This window comes from Labeo rohita, chromosome 16 (assembly GCF_022985175.1).
Source record: "Labeo rohita strain BAU-BD-2019 chromosome 16, IGBB_LRoh.1.0, whole genome shotgun sequence".
NCBI lineage: Eukaryota > Metazoa > Chordata > Actinopteri > Cypriniformes > Cyprinidae > Labeo > Labeo rohita.
Genome location: NC_066884.1, coordinates 12362728 through 12386166, shown reverse-complemented (window position 1 = coordinate 12386166; position 23439 = coordinate 12362728). Strand labels below are relative to the sequence as shown.

Below are 23439 nucleotides of genomic sequence, written 5' to 3'. Positions count from 1 at the left end.
TCACAGCTATGCTGATGATACCCAGATTTACCTAGCTTTATCGCCAAATGACTACAGCCCCATTGATTCTCTCTGCAAATGCATTGATGAAATTAACAGTTGGATGTGCCAGAACTTCCTTCAGTTAAACAAGGAGAAAACTGAAGTCATTGCATTCGGAAGCAAAGAGGAAGTTCTTAAGGTGAATGCATACCTTGATGCTAGGGGTCAAACAACTAAAAACCAAGTCAGGAATCTTGGTGTGATTCTGGAGTCAGACCTTAGTTTCAGTAGTCATGTCAAAGCAGTAACTAAATCAGCATACTATCATCTCAAAATCATTGCAAGAATTAGATGTTTTGTTTCCAGTCAAGACTTGGAGAAACTTGTTCATGTCTTTATCACAAGCAGGGTGGATTATTGTAATGGTCTCCTCACTGGCCTTCCCAAGAAAACCATTAGACAGCTGCAGCTCATCCAGAACGCTGCTGCCAGGATTCTGACTAGAACCAGAAAATCTGAGCATATCACACCAGTCCTCAGGTCCCTACACTGGCTTCCAGTTATATTTAGAATTGATTTTAAAGTACTTTTACTCATTTATAAATCACTCAATGGCCTAGGACCTAAATACATTGCAGATATGCTCACTGAATATAAACCTAAAAGACCACTCAGATCATTAGGATCGAGTCAGTTAGAAACACCAAGGGTTCACACAAAACAAGAGGAATCGGCTTTTAGCTATTATGCTGCCCACAGTTGGAACCAGCTTCCAGAAGAGATCAAATGTGCTAAAACTTTAGCTACATTTAAATCTAGACTCAAAACTCATCTGTTTAGCTGTGCATTTGCTGAATGAGCACTGTGCTTCGTCCAAACTGATTGCATTATGTATAATCATTTTCTGTTTTTAACTGTCTTAAATTTATTTTAAATCAAATTTTAAATCATTTTTAAATCATTATATCAATCAGTTTTTTTACATTTTACATTTTTTTTGTTTTATTGTTGATTATTGTTTTTATTATTGTTTTTATGATTATTGTACTTCCTTTCATGTAAAGCACTTTGAATTACCTCTGTGTATGAAATGTGCTATACAAATAAACTTGCCTTGCCTAATGAACAGAATAGTTTCCTGCAAAAATGGAAAATTCTGTCATAATTTACACACCTTCATGTTGCTCTGCACCTTTTTTTCATATTGAATACACTGAAATAGTTGATTTTTCAGTGAAATATCAACACTTTTTTATTTTGGAGATTTAAGTTAACATCAACAGAAATGAGCATACATATATCACAAAAAAGTCAATATTATTGGGTGCTTTGTGTTTTGAAGACATGAGGAAGGTTTGAGGAACAGACTAAATTTGTAATTATTCACTGATAAACTGCTAACCACTGACTGGATTATTGATTGAGTTGAATCCAAGAACAGGATCTTTCAGATCGGTTTTGTGAACCAGATCAACCGTTTCACTAAAAAGACAGATTCTTTTCTGAACTCTGACATGATTACCTCACTTATGAACTCAAGTTCACACAGTCAAGATTTTCAGTGAACAATGACTAAATGTCTGTTCCTCACACAAAGTTATCACGAAGACTTTTATCATACTTTCATGGTTCCTGGTGTCATTTTGGATCTTGACAGCCACAGTCCTCATTCACTTTTGTTAAAGTGATATTCTTTAAAAATGTTCCTTTTATATTTCACTGAAGAAAACAAGTCAGACATGTTTGGAACAACATGAGGGTGAGTAAATGATGACAGATGCATTTTTGGGTGAAAATTCCTTCATAACTTCAGACCTTCAGAGTTCCCATCATGCAATGCGGCGAATCAAGTTATACAGATTACTGTCTACTGCTTTCATGCTGTTGTTGATGTATAAGTTGTCACTCCACATTATTTGTCAGGAGTATTAGCTCTGGAGTCATTGTTTCGGTTTGTGTGATGCAATGTGCAAATTCATTTAACTGGAATAAATGAGTTGAAACAAAGCAAGACAAGCGCATGCATACTTAGTTTTTTGTTTTTAACATGCATTGCTTCATTAATACAGTACAAGAGATTATAGTTTCTGTTCAACGATCAATCCAGAACTAAATCCAAATGTTAAAAGGTGTGTGCGCTTGTGTCGTGTCACGTCTTACTTCGAGTGCTGCACGTATGGGTGTCCATAAATGACAAGGCCATCCTCTCGTCCTCCTGGAGAGTGCTCTGATCAGTGAAACTGCGCTCCATGGAGCCCATCATATTACTCTTCTCCTGCCTGTACGTAATGGGGGTCTTATTCATGTTCACCGGCTTCCTACTGAGGAGACAGAGAGAAGAGGGCGAAGAGAGAAGAAGGGGAGGTAGAGAAATGGAACGTGAAGAAAACGGGAGAGAGAGATGAGGCGAGTTAGGGGAGTTGGTGAGAGAGAAAGAGAAGATCATCACTCCGCTGCCGCCCCCTCTCTAAAAAGCGCACAAAAAAGCCATGAGAAATGATGATGTGCAATGGAGAAGAAGCCACTTACGGATAATAAGAGTATGAGTAGTAATCCCTTCTGGAGAGAGAGAAAAAAAATTGAGAAGAAAAGGGGAAAAAAGAGAACAAGAAGAAGAAGGGACATGAGATGCAAGCACTGGTAGAGCTCTGATTAGAGTGAAAAATGGCAAGCCGTCAGCAGCTTGCATTTGCCACGCGAGTAATGGGACACATGCAGATATGCACAAAACCTCAGCCAGAGCGCGAAATGGCGGCCTAATCAAATACGTCATCTTGTTGCTTTTAACGAGTTAAACAAAGTGGCTTGCTGAGAGGGACTTTCATATTCGCTCTCTGCAATCACAGCAATTCGCCAACGCAATCTAACCCAATATCCGCTAAATTGTCCAATGAAACGCTTGGAGAACACTTCCATCTGCATTCGTATTACAAACATTCTTCGACTCCATTTTGGGGTGCATTTGGATTAAATGGCTTAAATTTTCTGTTTTCAACAAAGGCCTGGTATATTTCTTTCCATTTCGTCAGGAAGGACTCCCATCGCTAGCTGAAGTAGGCGCGTTGCTTTATTTCCAGCTAAATGACTGTGCTGAGGGTTTGCTGCACTCAAATGTTTAGCTTATATAAACTTTTTTTCAGGAGTTAGAAAATGATAGAGAGAAGCTAAAGAGGTATGTGCTGATAATTTATTAGGGAAAAGATAACTGAAATGCTCAAATGCAAAAAAAAAAAACGGCCATAATATTTAAGATAGAAATACAGTACCAGATCAAAGAAGCCAAAGGTGGTGAAGCTGGTTTGCTTTTGGTAGCTGGTTACAAGACGGATCCAAGTTGATCAAGAAGGTTCAACAGGTCAGTCACTAAAACTAGCTAGGGATGCTTGATATATTACGCTGTTAGGAATGTTACATTTCCAGAACATCCTCAGAACGTTCCTGGTGGTGTCCCTAGAACGTTCTGAGACGGTCATGATGTGGAGTTCTTTAAAGGGTTGGGGGATATTATTTAGAGGACCATCACAGAACATTCAGGATGTTCTCGGGACGTTTAGGGGACCCTATTTTATTTGAACATTTGATGTTCCCAGAATGTCTTAAGAACATCCCTGCTGGTATCAAGGACGTCTCCTAGTAACATTTCCAGGACATTTCGAGAGGGTCATGATGTGGAGTTCTTTAAAGGGTTGGGGGATGATATTTAGAGGACCTTCACAGAACATTCAGGACATTATCGGGGTGTTTAGGGGACCATATTTCATTTGAAAATTTGATGTTCCTAGAATGTTCTCGGAATGTCCACGCTGCAGTCAAGGATGTCACCTAGTAACATTCCCAGGAGGTGGTCATGATGTGGAGTTCTTTAAAGGGTTGGTGTCATATAATTTTTGGTGTCAAATAATAATAATAAAAAAAGGAACAAATCAATAAATCGGCCATAACATGAAAAGAATTATCATACTGGCTACAATTCATAACTGTACATCCCTAAAACCAGCAATAAACCATCTAAAACCAGCTACCATCAGACACAGCAGATGAAAGTCTAAAACAGTAGCCAGTCACTATTCATGCATGTGAGAAATTCATATGAAAAACAGATGGTGAATTGTCTCTATCTGTTGTTGAAGATGAATCTATGAGGTGACCATTGTGTAGATTCATCTTCAGTGATTGGTGCCGTTTGAGGAACGAGAGGCTCGTGTCTCTTATTTGCCACTGGATCTGATGACCTTTTGAGAACCGTGGGCTAATTATCTCTGAAAGCACACTTTTTCCATACCAATTATTGGCTCATTTCTAGTTCAGGGCGGCAGCGGGCAAGGCCTAATTAAGTGAGTAATTGAATTGCATTTCTCTTTAATTAAATATTTCACACTCAGATAATCTCAGAAGATGAAAACCCCTGGCAATCTCTCCGCCGATGCACGTGAGAATGCAGCGGAGAACACCTGGGTGCCTATTGACTGAGCCGAATAATCGAAGTCATAAACCACAATGGGTAGGTTTAAGTTAGTCATAGCTGAATGCACAATAGCCTGGTCTCACAGGAAAAGCACTTTCACAAGAAATATTTGAAAATGGCCCACAGACTTATAACTGTCAGTGTAAATTTGAAGCAGTTATTTGTTTTGCAGCACATACAGTGGCTCCAAAACACTTAAGTCACATGTTAAAATGCATAAATGTCACTGTACTTGGACCACAAAACCAGTCTTAAGTAGTATGGATATATTTGTGGCAATAGCCAAAAATACATTGTATGAGTCAAAATGATTTTTTCTTTCATTAAGATATTAAAATCATTAAGATATTAAGTAAAGATTATGTTCCATGAAGATATTTTGTCAATTTCCAACCGTAAATATATCAAAACTTAATTTTTGATTAGTTATATGCATTGCTAAGAACTTCATTTGGACAACTTTAAAGGAGATTTTCTCAGTTTTTTTTTTTTTTTTTTGCACCCTCAAATTCTATGTTCAAATAGGTGCATCTCGGCCAAATATCTATCCTAACAAATCATACATCAGCTTTGATGATGTATAAATGATGCATAAATCTCAATTTACTGACCCTTATGACTGGATTTGTGGTCCATGATCACATATAGTAAAATATATGTATATATAATTCATATTTCAAATGTTTTATGAAATCTAATGCCACAGAAATTTATAAGCGTGACTTAAATGTCTTAATACATTTTGCTTTACATTTATGCTTTAAAGCAAAGCATGCTTTGGCTCTCATGTATTCATCCTGACTACAGGAACTCACCCTTTTTTAATGATTATGATAATGGCCCCCAGTAGCAGTATCAGGACCACTAGCCCACCAGCGCACACTCCTAGGATGAGCCCCATCTCCTCCGAGCGCTGCGTGACCTCAAGAGCTCGCTGATGGTCTTTACAGGCGGCTGAAGAACACACAAACACACATAACAACATTTGAGAACACCAGCAATTATATATAAGCATATAAACCAGCATGAGCTCACACATTAAGCAAACAAAACAAACCGGGAGGAAAGAGATTCAAATAAAGCCTGATGGAAAATAACCATTTATACTAGATTCAGGAACATGTTAATTGTAATCTCAACACTACATGCCCCTTCAGACCAATGATGGTAACTATAACAACTATAGGGTTTCAAATTTATTCAAACTGTATGAAAATAGCCAAGTCCACTCCAAAACTATAACAATCACAACACAGAAGAGCGATATCATTGGAATCATTTTCAGAATTTTTTTTCCCTAAGCAAGTGAATGCTTAAAACACTGACAGCCAATCAGAATCCACCTGCTTGAGCCCTAATTAAATAGTAGCTTCACACAGTTAAGGTTGAACCACTGATGTCACATGGACTATTGTACTACTGGACAATGTCCTTACTACCTTTCTGGGCCTTGAACGTGTCAGTTGCATTGCTGTCTATGAAAGGTCAGAAAGCTCTCAGATTTCATCAAAAATATCTTAATTTGTGTTCTGAAGATGAGGGTGAGTAATTAATGACAGAATTGTCATTTTTGGGTGAAATATCCCTTTAAGATTGGTCTAAAAAAATAACCAGGTTAAACAAAACAGAACAAAGCGTAATGGGGTGAACAAACTGGGGGTGGCAATCAAAGAGATGCGGGACTGACATGAGTTCAGCTTGCACCAGCTAATGATGAGCTAGCAACCATGTAAAACTGACACAAGCAGTTTTAGCTGGATTTCTCAGGAGGTTTAGCAGATATAAACAGATATTCAAATTGAAAAGCAGTAAGAGACCTAAGGCCATCAACTGACAGAGGCACAAGCCAAAATTGACAATTTTAGAAAGCAAGCCAGAAAAGTAGCTACAATCTAGGCCTGAGTCAAAACCCCAAAGTGCAGTCATGAGCCAAGGTGAAAGAAATAAAAGATCTGGCAATCCTGAGGGCTCCTTCAATCGCTCATCAAGAGCCGTTTCTCTACTGTACCACGCAGATTGCACGCCTCCTCTGTGGCGCGAGTGCCAACTGCACCCGGTCAGCTATTTATCCCCAGCACCTGTCTTCACTGACAGTGTGTGGGCAGGGGTCACTTCACAATCTGAGGCTCCTGGGGATAGCATGACTCTCTGTCACACCACTAAATGAGACTGTGTGATCCAAGAGAGAGAGTAAAGAGAAAGTGTGCATATGCAGCGGAGCCTGAGGCAAATTGCCCTGACCTGGACATGCAGCAGCTGGGCTATTTATACTCTTTTCACACACTCATGCTTGTGCGGGGATGTTTTGCATGTTTTTGGACATTTTTTTCCCAAGCAGATGAGTATGTGTCAACATCACTGGAAATCTGTTCCACTCTTTTCACAAAAACATCAAGAGGGGTTGTGTGGCAAATCGTAATTCAACTAAAATTAAAGATTAAAAAGTATATATATATATATACACTACCGTTCAAAAGTTTGGGGTCAGTACATTTTATTGTTTCTTTTTTTTTTTTTTTTTAAGAAATTAATACTTTTATTCACCAAGGATGTATTAAGTTAATAATTAAAAGTTTATTAACAGTTAATAATAAATCATTTACATTGTTATAAAATATTTATATTTTGAATAAACACTGTACTTTTTAAACTTGTTATTCATGAAAGAATCCTGAAAAAAAAAAAAAAAAAATACAGGTTCCAAAAAATATTTGGCAGCACAACTGTTGATATTATCCAACATTGATCATTCTAATAATAAATCTGCATATTAGAATGATTTCTGAAGGATCATGTGACACTTAAGACTGGAGTAACAGCTGATAAAAATTCAGCTTTTCATTACAGGAATAAATTCTATTTTAAAGTATGTTAAAATAAAAAACATTATTTTATATTGTAAAAACATTTTGCAATATTACTGGCGTTTTTTTTGTATATTTTAATCAAGTAAATGCAGCCTTGATGAGCATAAGAGACTACTTTAAAGACTATTACAAGTCTTACTGACCCCAAACTTTTGAACGGTAGTGTATATACTGGCTAAAAGAACTTCTTTAATACTTAAAGTCTGTAATAATAATGATATAATGATTAATAAATGCTTTCTTCACAATGCAATACCAGCAAACAAGAGCTGTACAAAGTAACAAAGGTTCCAAAAAAATTTAAAAGAAAAGAAAGGGAAAAAACTGACCCCAAACTTTGAACTGTAGTGTATATTGTTACAAAAGATTTTTATTTTAAATAAATGCTGTTAACTTTAACGTTTTATTCATTAAAGAATCCTGAAAAAAAGATCACAGAAAAAAATCAGCAACTGTTTCTAACAATGATAATAAATCAGCACATTAGAATGATTTCTGAAGGATCATGTGACACTGGATGCAAAGTTCACTTTTTCATGTTGTTTGAACATTAATGTGTTGGCAGTGTATGTACAAATCTACCCTATAATTCTAAAAATCCATGCAGTGGTTTTTAATTAATCTGCAAACATAATATCCCCTTTTTCAAATCGAGCCATTCTCAGATACCTGTCGGTGTGGCGTCACAACCACAGAGGCCGCTCCCACAATAGTTGACTGACATGAGCGTCTTACCTCAGATCAGCTGTCACAGTCCGACCTCCACCGTTTCAATGCTGGAGCAGACATGTAAGTTAGACAAGAATATCTCAGATTGAGCGATTGAGGTGTTGTGCTGCTGGATGTAGTAATGAACATAGTGGTCGTCATTTACTCCTGACATCTGAGCCGCTGAAGATGCAGTAGATTACGTTTGTTTGTGAAGGGAATGCACCTCCCAATCTACATAAATGCGTCTATGTTCACGCAAATCATTCATGATCCAGCTTCACCTACAGCAGAAGTGAGTATAAGGGTTTTTTTTATGAATCTCTGCAATCACCTTTTCTAATAACGTACTAGTTAGCAAATTTAGCAGCTAAACGCGGCTAAAGTAAACAGGCTCGTCACTCCACAGAGAGAAAAAAGGGGCGGAGCGAGCACAGCTCATTAACATTTAAAGCAGCCTCGATCAGAACAGGATGTTTTTTGCAGAGCTGATTTTGGCAAGGTAAAAAGGGTGTTGTTTTACACAACCTTTGAGAATTTTTAACCAAAGCATATTATAGACTTTTCATTAAGACCCTAAAGAATCATATCAATTTGTGGAAAATGGGCATCCGATGACCCCTTTAAAGTATACTGAGATAGAAAACTGTTATTTTAAATTGCAATATTTCAGAATATTACTGTTTTTTTCTGTATTTTTGATCAAATAAATGCAGCTTTGATGATATATATATATATATATATATATATAAATATATAAAATATAAAGCACATAAATTTAATACAACTACAAGTTTTACATTAAAATATGTATATGAAAATATAAAAGGAAAAGCTAATTCAAAATATTATCCAATATACATATACAACATTTATATATGTATGATCTCTTTTGACTGTAGGAGGAGGAATTATGGGAGACACATTAAGATGCATGACATATATAATCAACCAGACATTTTCCTTGAGGCAGACATTCAGCTGTTACACTATTCATTTACTGTATGTCACAAAGGCAAGCAGGTATGTTGTCACAGCAATTTATCATAATTTTGAAAAAAAAAAAGAAAAGAAATGCAAACACTCAGTGACCAGAAACTGAGCATAATTTACAACTGCACTGTTGGCTCCAAGAAACCAGCAAATTGCTATTTAAACTAAGAGCTGTAAGTTGCCAATGAGGCCATGTCTGCTTAGTCAAATCCAAAGTGAGAGTCCTACATCTTGATGAAGAGGGACTAGAGATCATCTAGCGTTAGCGCTTCCTTAAGGTCTCAGTGGCCTGAAAGTTACAGGGCTCTATGAAAAAACAGAGTGAGCTACGGCCTGAGGAAAAAGGTCTGCTTTAGGGCTCCATGCAAGGCCAAGGCTAAAAATAAGTCATAAGCATGTGGAGGGATGTGGGGCAGCAAGAAAAAGAATTTGCCATGGCGCTTGCTGCTCCCTCAACAGCCAAAGGCAGTTTCAAAACTCCCGGTCTTTGCGACAACGGCTCACTCAAAATTGCCAAGAAATGCCTCTAAAACTGAACAGCTTTGTTTTTTGCATTCTTTCCACTGACTGGAGTTATAGTATGGCAGCGGATGCATATAATGCATATAATGCATATAATATATTTTATGCATATAATAATAATAATAAAAATCTATAGTATGACATTATTCACCCACTCTCATGTAGTTCCAGACCTGCAGGAGTTTGATTCTTCAGAGGAAAACAAAAGAAGAAATTCTAAAAATGTGTTTGTCACAGTTTTCCATTGAATTACAATGCACTGAAACGGTTAAAATTCAAAAACAATGCAAAGGCATCAAAGTATCTTAAAAGTATTCCAAGTTTTCAGCAAAAGCATGTTGTGAAAATACAGATCAGTCCAATTTATGAAATAATCATTTGCTGAAAAGACTGAACTCAAAAGAATGATTCATTCAATGTTTTCAGTGAATAACTTAAATTCCAGTCTGTTCCTCCAACAATGCTATTGTATAATTTCCAAAGACTTGGAATATATTGTTAATAATGGACTACTTCTATGAAAACTCTGGTAATTCTGAGTCTTTTTTTAAGCTTAAAAGCTTCAGTACCCATTCAGTGCAACTGCGTGGAAAAGAAGAAAGTTATACAGGTTTGTAACTATATGAGAGTGGGTAAATAATCAAAGAATTTTCTTTTTTTTCATTGGACCAAAGTGCTTGGAGGAAGGATAGTTTATTCAAAGTAGTGTAATTTTAGACCATTCCTTCCCTTACAATCCAAAGAAACTTTTTATGTGTCATTCTTTAGATATCTCAAGACAACAGAGACTATACTTTCACAAACCCCCATGGAGATCCCACATTACACTAGACTTGAGAAGTCAGACTCCCACAGGAAACTTTTAAAAAGAGACCAGCCATGAATTATCTTAGAAGAAACCATCTCCTTTCATATAGTATAGTGCTTTTGGTGCACAACTTCACAGACACAGATTTGCATCTGAGGCACCAATACAGCAGGCTGATAACAATATTAAATATACATAATTCTTTAGATGTCCACAGTTAAGGGATCTGATCTAGATTTACTAAATCTACAATTAAATGCTCTATAAAAACAAACCGGTGAGACAGTGTAAATGCCTAAATAAATCAAAATTTAAATGAAAAAAGCAGAAATCAATGATTACTACCAGTCAAAAGATTTTTTTTAAGTAAGTCTCTTCTGCTTTCCAAGCCTGAATTTATTTGATCCAAAGCACAGCAAAAATGGTAAAACTTCAAATAAATATTTTGTTTTCTATTCAATTATATTTTAAAATGCAATTTATTCCTGTGATTTCAAAGCTGAAATGAAAGCATCATTATCAGAAATCATTCTAATATTCTGATTTGCTGCTCAAAAAACATTTATTATTATTATGCTGAAAACAGCTGAGTAGATTTCAGATTTCTTTGATGAATAGAAACTTCAGAAGAACAGCATTTATCTGAAATAGAAATCTTTTGTAACATTATAAATGCTTTATCATCACTTTTGATCTATAGGATCTTTGGATCTTTATATTCAATTACTGTTTTAAATATTGATAATAATAATAATAAGAATAATAATAATAATAAATGCTTCTTGAACAGCAAATCAGCATATTAGAATCATTTCTGAAGAATCATGTGACACTGAAGACTGGAGTAATGATACTGAAAACTTTAGCTTTGATCACAGGAATAAATTACATTTTCAAAATATATTTAAATAGAAAGTAGTTATTTTAAATAGCCAAAATATTTCACAATATTACTACTTCTGCTGGATCAAAATACATGCAGGCTTGGTGAGCAGAACAGAATTCTTTAAAAAAAAAAACATTAAAAATCTTACTGTTCAAAAACTTTTGACTGATAGTGTGGATATATAAATAAACCTCAGTAAATGTAACTCTCAATAATGATTTTATTTTTGAAAGACCTGCCAGCGGAACAACATAAAACACAAAATGCTTTGCTTCTCATGTGAAGTTTTAAGGATGCTCTGATGTTTTTGTTGTAAACAAAACTGATGTAGGATATTGTGCCAACATAATAGCTCCACCATAACATGCAAGTTCAATATTCCAAACATAAGATATGCAAGTTCATGCATAATCTTCACAATAACAGCTACATCACGAGTTCTTAATGAGGTATTAAATGTATTCATGGCATGAAATATAGATGGGAAAACATCCATTAAAATTTGATGCAAACCTGATCAGATTTTTATCGTCGTGCTGAGTTTCCTTTCAGAATATCAATTAAGCCCAACACAGGCATGAAATTTGTTTCAAGATTAATGTGAGCACCTGCTGAGTGCACCAAAAGTGGAAATTAGCACTTGGAGTTACAACGAAAGTCTATTGTTCTGTGAAGATTGCCAAGGGACTGTTAATTAAACTGTCACCTGTGCAATGAAATGGGAATCTTGGCAGCTTAGTTTTGTAATACTATGTAATTCGGTTGCGTTTCGAGCACATCAGGGTGTCAGTTTTCTTCTGGACCTTGATTGTTGTTTCATAGGACAATTACGTGGACAATCAATAGCAACAGCCTCAATTATGGCTGCTTATCATACAGACCCTTTATGAGAGATCCTAATACAAGAAGTAAGACAGTTTCCTGTCCTTCTGCTTGGTAGCACTCTGTTTGTTAATTTGTTTAATCGTTCCTGTTGAGGAAGTCAAGAGAGCTCCATTCTGTTCATCAATATGTTGGCGTGTGAGCCCACATCCCAAATGTGTGTCTGTCTGTGCCCACTGAGCAGATGGGACGACAAAACTGGCCTAAAATGTCCACTGCTGCCTTTTGGCTTCATGCTCGGAAGGCTAGTCGTCACCCTCATTACTCAGTCTCAAAAAAAGAGCCAGGTCGATTTAACCGGGAGGCTGTGCTCACTAGCGCCGAAGACTACAATGCCGTCCTGCCCACACTGATCCCTGATGGCGTTCAATAGAAGGGAGTGTGGTTCTTTCTTGTTGCCTTGACAGGAATCTATGCCTCCTGAACCTTTTCATCTTTCTCTGAGGAGTCTGACAGGTGGTAGCATGCATTGACAGGCACAGGTGACTCCATCAGTGGTGTTTGATGTGAAGGTCTTTCTCCTGACCGGACAGGGACCCGAAAACCGATCTCTCTCGCTGCCCGCGTGCTGCGGCGTGTCTGCGCCGAGACTGGCCGCCCCAGACAAATCTGCTTTGATATAGTCCACTCCCCCACCGCAAGCAAGCAAAACAAACATGATGAAAGAGTGACCTGTTCTCCGTTAGTGCCCTTGTCTCCAGAAGAGAAAGGGGAGGTGAAGGGGAAGGCGGGTGTATGAGGGAAAAAGCTGTGTGTGTCTAGACACAAAATTTCACTGTAAACCAATACACATCCCAAAGCTGTACACTTCGCTTTGCCCTTAAGGGAATTCAGAGATGCTCACAACTCGTGAAGGAAATCTGAGCTCTTGGGGGAAAAAGTGCATGTGTTAGATTAGCTAGTGAACCATTATGAAGTGTTACTCAGTGGTGCACCACAGAGCTGGACTACTGACCTGGAAGAGGGGAACTACTTTGATATCAAAACCTGGCGCAGCAGCGCACTACGGTCACTACTTTGATTTTGAAACAACGAAGGCTACATTCACACCGTCAATGTCAGGGATTGGCAGGTTTTCTAACAGGTGTAAGTCTCAAGATGTCTTGTTCACAGAGCAACTGTAACACTATCAAAGATGATGAGGTAAACAAAACTTCAAAGTCTTCTCACTTTCGAAAGACAAAAGTCCATTTGTGAATTCATCCAACCAATCTCAACTAACCTCCAGAAGCTTTTATAGCAGACAGTGGAGCAAAACTGATAGAAGAAACCTTCAGATGCATGCAGCTCGTATCTGCGTTTTTGTAAGCTACCAAAATCGCACATGATACCTAGAAGACTTTCTAGATATGGTTATGTAAAGCTCAGAGTGGCTCTCTCACATTGTATGAAATTATAGACTAATTATCCAATCCAATTTCCATTCACACACAACAGGTTTCCCACAGTGTGCGTTTGGTTACACACTATAAGAAACAAATTCGCATAAAAGGTACTGGTACAGGAGCATCCTTCATTGGACTCATCTAGGAATGGCAATTCTGCTGCTGTGTGAATGTGGCCCAAAATCTCTTTGTGAAGGTAAAGTTTCAATAACATATTTCAAATCAGGGATACAGTCTGACAACAGCGACTTAAAAGGAAAGTTCACCCAAAATGAAAATTATCCCATGATTTACTCCCCCTCAAGCCATCCTAGGTGTATATGACTTTCTTTTTTCAGATGAATACAATCAGAATTATATTAAACAGTGTCCTGGCTCTTCCAAGCTTGATAATGGCAGTGAATTGCTGTTGAGATTTTGAAGTGCAATAAAGTACATCCATCAATCATAAAAAGTGCTTCACGCAGCTCCAGGGGGTTAATAAAGGCCTTTTAAAGCGAATCGATGCATTTGTGTAAGAAAAATATCCATATTTTCAACTTTATGTGCAATAAGAGAGTGACGTTCCAGCAGATGACATAAGATGTAGATGACGGCGATGGCAAACTCTGAGCTGGAGCCGTGTGGAGTACTTTTTATGATGGATGAATGAACTTTATTGGACTTCAAAAATCTCAACACCCATTTACTACCATTATAAACTCTGGAAGAGCCAGGACATTTTTTTTAAATATAACTCAGACCTAGAATGGCTTGAGTATAAGTAAATCATGTGGTAATTTTCATTTTTGGGGTTAACTATCCCTTTAATCAGTTTAGTTCAGAGTAAGCAATCATGTGATTGGCCTTCTAAAGCTGCTGCAATAGTTCTATCAATAAGGGCAACCATGTTGTTTAACTCCAAAGGTAGACTACAGCTGCTGTGTTTAGTGTTACAATTTCTCTCATTCAAATGGTCTCCCTCCACCCCTTTTGATGTCTCTGATGCTAAAATCGACACTGACGCACCATCCGCCTGCAGCAAACTGTTAGTTCCTGTGGGATCTTGAGCTCGAATGCTGATGACATCTTGGAAAATCTGTGGCCCTCAGGCGTGTACATTGTGAATAAGTGAATAGCAAATAAGCTGGAAAACCTACACTTGTGCAGTCAGAATAACAACAACCATCCAATCCACTGCAAAATTTATGTTTTACTGCTATTTGTCCACTCTATTACACTTTAACTTGTTCTTTACATTTACTTTATTTTAAAGGGGTAATATCATTATAAAGATAAATGAGAACCACTAATTTTAAATGATTAGTTCATTCCTAAATTTAAATTTCCTGATAATTTACTCAGCCCTATGTCATCCACGATGTTCATGAAATTAAGGTTTTTGAGGAAAACATTTCAGGATTTTTCTACACGTAGTGGACTTCAATGGGGACCAATGGGTTGAAGGTCCAAATTGCAGTTTCAATGCAGCTTCAAACGGTGCTACACAATCCCAGACGAGGAATAAGGGTCTTATCTATCGAAACGATCTGTCATTTTCTAAAAGAATAAAAATGCCTATACTTTTTAACCACAAATGCTTGTCTTGCACTAGCTCTGCGATGCGCGTCTACTACATTGGAAAGGTCACATGTGGTTTGTTCTTCATCTGCATACTCTGGTTCAAAAAGGTAGGTTAGGGTGAAAAACTCCATCTCATTTCTTCAAAATCATCCAACATTGTTGTTTCACCTTTATTTGTAAATGGCGTTTGACTTTCTTTGCACGTTCGCTTTGTAAACAGTGGGTCCATACATTATGTGTATGGACCAATCGTTTCACTAGATAAGACCCTCATTCCATGGCTGGGATCATGTAGAGCCCTTTGAAGCTGCATTGAAACTGCAATTTGGACTTTCAACCCACTGATCCTTATTGAAGTCCACTATGTGGAGAAAAATCCTGGGATATTTTCATCAAAAACCTTAATTTCTTTTTGACTGAAGAAAGAAAGACATGAACATCTTGCATGACATAGGGATGAGTAAATTATCAGGAAAGGTCAATTCTGGAGTGAACTAATCCTTTAAAACTGTTGCAATTGATGACCATTAGAATATAATCAGAACACAATTCCGTTGTCAAAAAGACAAAAATACATATTTTAAATTAAAGTTAATTCTTAGTAAGTTGATCTCAATTCACATCACACTATTTTTTTTAAAAAAAAAAAGGCACAAAACTGTACAGAACTTCTACAAAGAACATGTTTCGTAGCATCAGCATTGAATAACTCACCTTTACGGGCGATGCGGATGCAGTTTATCCTTGTTTCCTGTGAGAAAAGAGAACAGAGATGCAGAGTCACGCTGTGGGAAACAGTCAAACGGCAGAAACAAGACTACGTGATACCTGATGAGAAGTCAAATGGGCTCACACTGACTTTTGCTGATTCAACAACAGCATGAATGCCAGTAAAAGAGTAAAAATACATTTAAAAACAGTACAGTGTCTCACTCACCTACCCTACGCGTGTGTGTGTGTACTTTTCGATAAGATCTAAGCCTTTAATGTACAGGAAATGGCAGCGGAGGACAAGAGAGGCAGGGGGGATGACTTCCAACCAAGAGAGAATTATAAAAAGGAATTAATTTGTTCGAAATCGCAGTTGATGACATACTGGTGTTATGAAAACGACCTTTGTCAAATAGCGCTAATGAGATCCAAGCCCATAATCCAATTCCGGCCCGCCACCTCGACAAGAAGATGCATTATCAAATTAAGATTTACAGATGCTAATTCGGGCATTATGGAACAATTATGCAAATCTTCCCATCCGGAAAAGGAGTGAGAGGCCTCTGCTAAAACTGCGGCTGAATTGCTTTTTTTAATTGAAAATCCATTCCAAACTGCCTTGGCTCCTAAAGCCTGTCATAACCTTATATCATCTCAGAAAACATACAAAAGAGAAAGGGAGGGAGCGGCAGCAAGAGGAAAAAAGCTAGAGACGGACTCCCACTGATGTTTCAAAAGAAGGAAGAGGGACACGCATGGATATTTTAGCCGCCCTAAAACATCCACACGCTTAAAAATGTCATGTAGGCCAATCCAGGCTTTACCAGAAACTCATCTTTATCTGCTCCAGCAGCCATCATTGAGATGCAAGTGTGCCATGGCTCCCAATACACACTCTCCCATGAGAGCATAACGCAGGGATAAAGCAAACACTGCCTGTTTTCTCCAAGCACATAGCCGGTCCTAGATGTCACACCGAAAGAAGTCATAGCTCACCATGCGTGTGAGAAAAGACTGACCCCGAATGACAGCCGAGAGACAGCCAGTGGGCTTTGATCAGACAGACGGAGACACAAAGCTTTAAGCTTCCCTGCTCTATTTAATCAAATTTGTGGGAACGGTCATGGCAGGCACTGCAAAAGGGGATCTGTCAGCAAACTCAAGCTAAGTAAATGAATTATGAGCACTATAAATATAACAGGCCCAGGGAGGCAAGGGAAAGGAACTTATTAGAAAGCTCCTGCTTGGATCAGAGCACAAGAAAGGAGGCATGCAAGAGAGGAGAAAAAGGGAAAAAATAAAGAGTAAAGTTATTTATTTTTAAGAAATAAAGCCTCCCAAATTAAATTTCCTACTGTAATATGAAAAAAAAAGGTTTAAATTGTGAATTATAGTTTAGAAATTAAAGTATAAACATCATGACTGTAGTTCTAGTGCCTTACAAAGTATGTACAGTAAAAAATACTGATTTTTAAAGAATGTTAAATACCATTGAAAGTAGAAACAACAAAAAAGTAAAAGATAATGAGAATTAGATTTTGAATTTGAAATGTGAATTGTCATTAAAATGTAAAAAAATAAAATAAAATAACATAAAATAAAATATATTATTGAAATAGTGCTGGGCAACGATTAATCACGATTAATCGTATTCAAAATAAAAGTTTTTGTTCATATAACGTATGTGTACTGTGTATATTTATCATGTATAAATAAAGACAAACAGTATATATTTTGAAAATATTTATGTGTATTTACATGTATATACTTATATTATAGATATCTGATATATAAATATTTTTCTTAAACATATACATGCATGTTAGTGTATTTATATATACATAATAAATATATACACAGTGCACACACATATATTATGTGCACAAAATTTTTTTATTTTGAATGCAATTAATCATGATTAATTGTTGCTCAGCACTAGAGATAAAAAAATTAAATTAATAATTGAAAAGTAGGAACAACAAAAAAGTAAAAGATAATGATAATTAGATTTTGAATTTGAAATGTGAATTGTCATTGAAATTTCAAAAATAAACATTGCTGGGCAATGATTAATCGCGATTAATCGCATCCAAAATAAAAGTATTTATTTATATGTGTGTGTGTACTGTGTATATTTATTATGTATATATTAAGACATACATATACACATACAGTATATATTTTGAAAATATTTACATGTTTTTACATGTATATATTTATATTCATATATATATATATATATATATATATATTTAATATATAAACAACATTTTTCTTATACATGCATGTGGGTGTTTTTATATATATACACAATAAATATACTAGAGCACTAGAAATTATATATATATATATATATATATATATATATATATATATATATATATATTTGACAATCCACATTTCAAATTCAAAATATAATTATCGTTATCTTTTACTTTTTTGTTGTTACTACTTTCAATATGTAACGTGATTAAATTTTCACTACTTCGTAGCTTTGTATACTACAAAAATTATATATGTATTATAAATTTTAAATTTCTTTTGATTTTATTTTTTTTTAACATATTTTGGTGAGAAATATCAGTTCTTGCCTTCCATCTTGATAAAACAGAGATGCCAATTAGAGAAAAAGTCTCTTTGAAAGTGTCTGGCCAGTACTATAGGGTTCAGTGCCATAAAAAAAAAAAGCAGCAAAGTTAAGTTTTTCTGTGTGTATGAGTGAAAGAGAGCATCTGACAGCTACAATCTTTTTGTTTTGCCTCTAAGGACTCTTAAGGAAGCGGAGGACAAGAAAGTAAACAAAGAGCCGAGAAGAGAAGGGAAGAAAACAGCTCTTTGTAAACAGCTGAGAATCAAAGATCTTTTAAGAGCATCTTTATATATATTTATCACTGAAAGCAATTACACGACGCCCTGACAGCATTCACAGCTCTCTAATGGCTAATTGTCAGAATAATGGCCAAAAATACAGCGGAAGACTTTCTTTCTTGTGCCGCTGCCAAAAGCTTTGAAAACCACTTACAGCCATAAAGTTGGCCAAGAGACAAAGCAAAGTATATTAGCATTGTTTATATGCAGTCAGGATAAAAAAAACAGAACTATTTGAATTGGTAACAGGGGAGTGCTAAATGCTAGCTGAGTCTCTTGAGCTACGTTCTCTTTAGCTTAGACTGTCAGGCTTTACGGCGGTTATTGCAGCATAAAATAGAGCTGAATAAAAATGAATATTTAGCTAAAGGTCGGTCAAGTAAATCAGCAGAGCCCAAAGGAGACCGAGCCGTGCGATCGGTTTCCAAGACGTACGGTTTCAAGTTGAAAGAAACCAAGGGGGAGGTGGAGTCACAATGGCTTGGCTGACAGGTGCATTTCAGTCTGCAAAGCGTGAGAAGCCCTGAGGGGATCGGTGGGAAGGGAGTTTGTCTCTGTACTATAGGTCAACAGAGGCATTTCCCTTAAAGGCCGCCAAAAAACCCAACTGTGTAATAGCGTAGGTAAAGTCCGTCCAAGTTTTGTGTCTCTGAATTGCTGTTCAGAAGAGTGGAATGAGCCAAGCTGGCTCATCTTTTCCTCCAGGTGCTGAGCCAATGAGATAACCTTCTTCTAAATGTCACCCACATCTTTTTGAGCATGAGGTTTGCTAGCTGGTGTCAAATCTAAATGGACCATTAAAAAATCTTTTCATTTCCACAAGCTTGAAACACTCAGAGGTTTAATAGTGCATAATCGAGTACGGCAGGTAACTAATAACCATGAAACCATAAGGCAAAAGGCAGAAGTTTCCTGTCAAGCTCAAGATGAAGGTTGGTTTCCGTGAAGCTACAAATTTCTGTATTTCATATTTCATGCAGCAGTGTTGGCGAAGTCTAACTAAAGTTAATGACAGCTTCCAAAAGCATGACAGTAGTTAAAATATTTTTTCTGATTCACTTCAGTGAACTGATTTGTTTAGACTCACACGTTCAGATTCAACACAGTGATTAACCAATTTATTCGCCAAGTCAAAGCAATGATTGGCAGATTCACAGACATTTTATAGTGATAATATAAAACAAAACTGCTGTTTATCATCATGTTTTCAAGTTATATTCTAGTTTATAATTAGCTGTATTTAGCAGAAGCGTAATGGTTCAAATATAATAAGGGGTTCAAGGGTGTAGTAGTAATTTCTAGAATGGCCAAGGATCAGCGATCTTCACGTAAAACTGATCGTGCAGACCAAATCTAATTCGTGGAGACTTCAAACTTGGAGGGATGGTAGTACTCACACTGACAAAATCACCAAGGCTCTCCCCAATTGGCCCGACAGGGGTGCTACAGTGAACAAAAGTACAAAATCGCTCCTAACTCCTAAACTGTCAGTCGAAGGTTCAAGTGTCTTATGTCATTGGTATCCTCGGCTTACGCAGGACAAAACACATGCCTCCGATTTGATCGTGAGCCTGGCAAAATTTGAAAATCCTACCTTTGCAAATTAGTCCTAGGTTTTTCACCCGATCGGACCCAAACCAGTGCAGGAAGATTCTCTTTGTCAAAAAAAAAGTTGAACTTTGGACTGACCGTCGCAAAAGGATACCAAAACGTTCAAAAGGGGTGGGGCCACTTTAGTAAAATGCCTGAAAAACTCCTGAATGGAATGAGATCTTCTCGCCAAACTCAGACCACGTATGCACAAACTCAATCTGAGGTCACAGGAAAAAAATGTGGAGCTTGGCCACTTGGTGGTGCAATAAAAAGGCTATAACTATCCAACCATTTGTGCTATCAACATGAAAATGGCTGTGCACAGTCTTGGTCCAAAGTGCCACAAGTGTCTATAAGGACTTTTGCGTATCTCAAAAAAACATGGCCGCCATTGGTCGATGAATTTTGAGCACCTATTAGACGGTTAATGGAGGCCGATCAGAACGAAACTCGGTGGGCCTGTTTGACTCATAGCCCCAAAAGTCTGTGAGAAATGTGCAAGAAATTGGCCACTGGAGGGCGATATCGCTTTTTTAAGGGCGTAAACGATTGTACATTGCACGGTTTTTGCACATACACGTGATATTTGTATCAGATGAATATAAAGTTGTCCTAATTTCGGACAACTTTACTGCTGTCGATCAAATCGTTTGTTAAATGACTGAGATGTAATAAACCTACTTTTGCGAACTAGTCCTAGGTTTTTCGCTCAATCTGGAGATAAAAACTCTGCAGTAAAATGTTGAAATTTAGCCTTTGGGAAGCTGTAACAGGGTTGTTTAGAAAAGGGGTCTGTCTGAATTTAACCAAAATCCTATAAAGCCTAAAAGGAAACTCAAAACTTCACAAAACTTGGTGAGCACATGCGACCAGTGATTTTAAGCAAGCATGCAAAGTTTTAAGGAGATCAGACCACAGCTGGTATTATAACAGTCATAACCATTATAAACATGATATTTCTATGGTAAATTACCTGGATTTGCCAAAAATGCTTTTATAAAATCATTAATTTAGGTAGTTATAAGCTTGCTAAATAATGTCTTTTAAAGTGCTTGAACCACGGTAACCCCGCTGCTTGCAGCTATATTTATAATTGTTTTTGTACCAGAATACAATTAATTCACATAAATGATAAATTATATGGATGCTTATACATTTACAAAATAAGAATCTTCAATGTTGTTATCCACTTTTTGTTAGTTTTTGTTGTTGTTAGTAGTTTGTAGTGTAGCTAAATAAGAGTCACTTGATTGTAGTTTGTCTACAAATTATGAGTGGCTTGAAGCTTGATAAGCCACAGTTTGAAAGTATTTTTACACTGTGCTGCATGCAGACATACACTTCCATGCTTAAGTATTCACCCCTACATTGTCAAGTTGCAACCTTATTCTAAAAAGCTTTATATTATTACTTGTTCTCACATCAGTCTACACTCCATACCCAATGATTAAACAAAAAAAAGTCATTTAAACCAATAGGCTGCAACATGACAAAATGTGGAAAAATGAAGGGGTATGAATACTGTATCGCAAAATACTGTATATTGACATTACAGTAGTACTAATGAACCTGGCATCATTATCATCATCTCCCAGTGGGTCATGGGCATTTATGGACTGCTGCCAGTCACAATAATATTTCTGTCCAGTGGTGAAGTACTAATCATATTTAATCAAATGCTTTACTAAGCAAGATCTATATTTTGCATCTGACAAATGGTTTTTCCTATTTAGGAACTTGTTTGGCGCCCTTCCGGATAAATTTTTGAGCTGCGAGAGATTCCCATTTCCCCGGCTGTTTTCCAGGCTCTGTCTTGCTTGCGCTGTCGAGCTCATTCTGTCTCCCAAACCCAGCCATTTCTAACAACATAAACTGCCAGCTGATCTATTTTTGATCAGCTGCACCTGCGCCCAATTATCCCTGTGAAATGGTTTATGCCAGCGAGACGGTATTCCTTGTTGTTTATCCTCTTATCTAGGCATAGACGGGGAGCACAGGGGCTGTTTTTCCCATTTGAATAAGGCCTGGACACCCAAAGCTTGGTGTGTGCTGATACTCTATTATTAATTTCATACTGAGACTGTGACACACACGCTATCTTATGGGTTCGAACAGTAGGTGAAAAACAACATGCAGCAAAGAGCGATGATATAATGTTTTTGTACATCCAACTAATTGCAGATTTACTAGCTGCAGGTGCTTCTCACTATTTATTCAAGGTCTCTGGTTTTGCACTTCATCTCCTGCTGTGCAGACTGAAAAACAATCTATAGGAGTGTGTAAAAATACAGTTTTAGATCATTATTTGTGTTTTCCTTGTGCACATAAAGTATTCTCGTGGCTTCATAACATTACGGTTGAACCACTGATGTCACTTGGATATTTAACAACCTCCTTGCTACCTTTCTGGGCCTTGAACAGTTGCGTTGCTGTCTATGCAGGGTCAGAAAGCTCTTGGATTCATCAAAAATATCTTAATTTGTGTTCAGAAGATGAATGAAGGACTTACAGGTTTAGAACAACATAAAGGTGAGTAATTAATGACAGAATTTCATTTTTGAGTGAACTATCCCTTTAATACTCAGTATGTGTGTACTGTGCTAATGATGAAATGTACACTTTCCCTAGCATACGAGAAACAATTCAAGATTCAAATGAGACACAGCACTCATTTCTGACACTTACGCCTCTAAAGTTGCTCATGGCCTGGGAATAGATGAGGTAGTTCTTCCTGGGATCCAGAGGGCTGTTCCAGTAGCCGTTGTAGGTGTGGTTGTCCCCCACAGTAAAGGGTGTAGCCTCAGGCAGGCTGCTTGGAGGAAGTTCGGCTGTGTAGTAGTGTGGAGCACCACGGGCCTGAGCCTCTCCGTGAGATGTGGGAATTGGGAAGCAGTCTTGAACACCTAGTTCTCTCTTCACCTTCCTACCAGCTTCCTCCTCTACAATCACTTGATACGTGCTGTTTTAAGAAAAGGAAGGATGAATAGAAATTATGTTCAGTGGTAACTTGTATTCAACCTGGAACATTCCTTCAGGGAAAATAATGGCGCTCTAACCTGACCGGAGCTCCTCGCCCTTGTGCTGGACGCAGAAGGACTGTGATGGTGCTTTCTGTCTCACTCAGAGGGGACGGCATGTCTCCATAATCGAACGTAGGTGCTTCAAAGAGAGAAAGAAAGAGAAGGAACAATATGAAAATATCTTCC

General features: G+C 37.2%; 1 protein-coding gene across 14 annotated transcripts in view; it reads right to left on the bottom strand.

Moving 5' to 3' along the window:
* Positions 1–23439, bottom strand: part of ptprub (protein tyrosine phosphatase receptor type Ub) — a 288224-nt gene that overhangs the window by 50008 nt on the left and 214777 nt on the right. For 6 of the 14 annotated variants that reach the window (XM_051132192.1, XM_051132194.1, XM_051132191.1 and 3 more), the window contains exons 11-16: positions 23290–23392; positions 22919–23192; positions 15776–15812; positions 5263–5401; positions 2512–2541; positions 2143–2303 (exon numbers count right to left, since the gene is read on the bottom strand). In XM_051132192.1, coding sequence (XP_050988149.1) covers positions 2143–2303; positions 2512–2541; positions 5263–5401; positions 15776–15812; positions 22919–23192; positions 23290–23392 — 744 coding nt within the window. The remainder of the gene's footprint in view (positions 1–2142; positions 2304–2511; positions 2542–5262; positions 5402–15775; positions 15813–22918; positions 23193–23289; positions 23393–23439) is intronic. The other 8 variants (XM_051132200.1, XM_051132199.1, XM_051132202.1 and 5 more) reach the window with 3 other exon arrangements.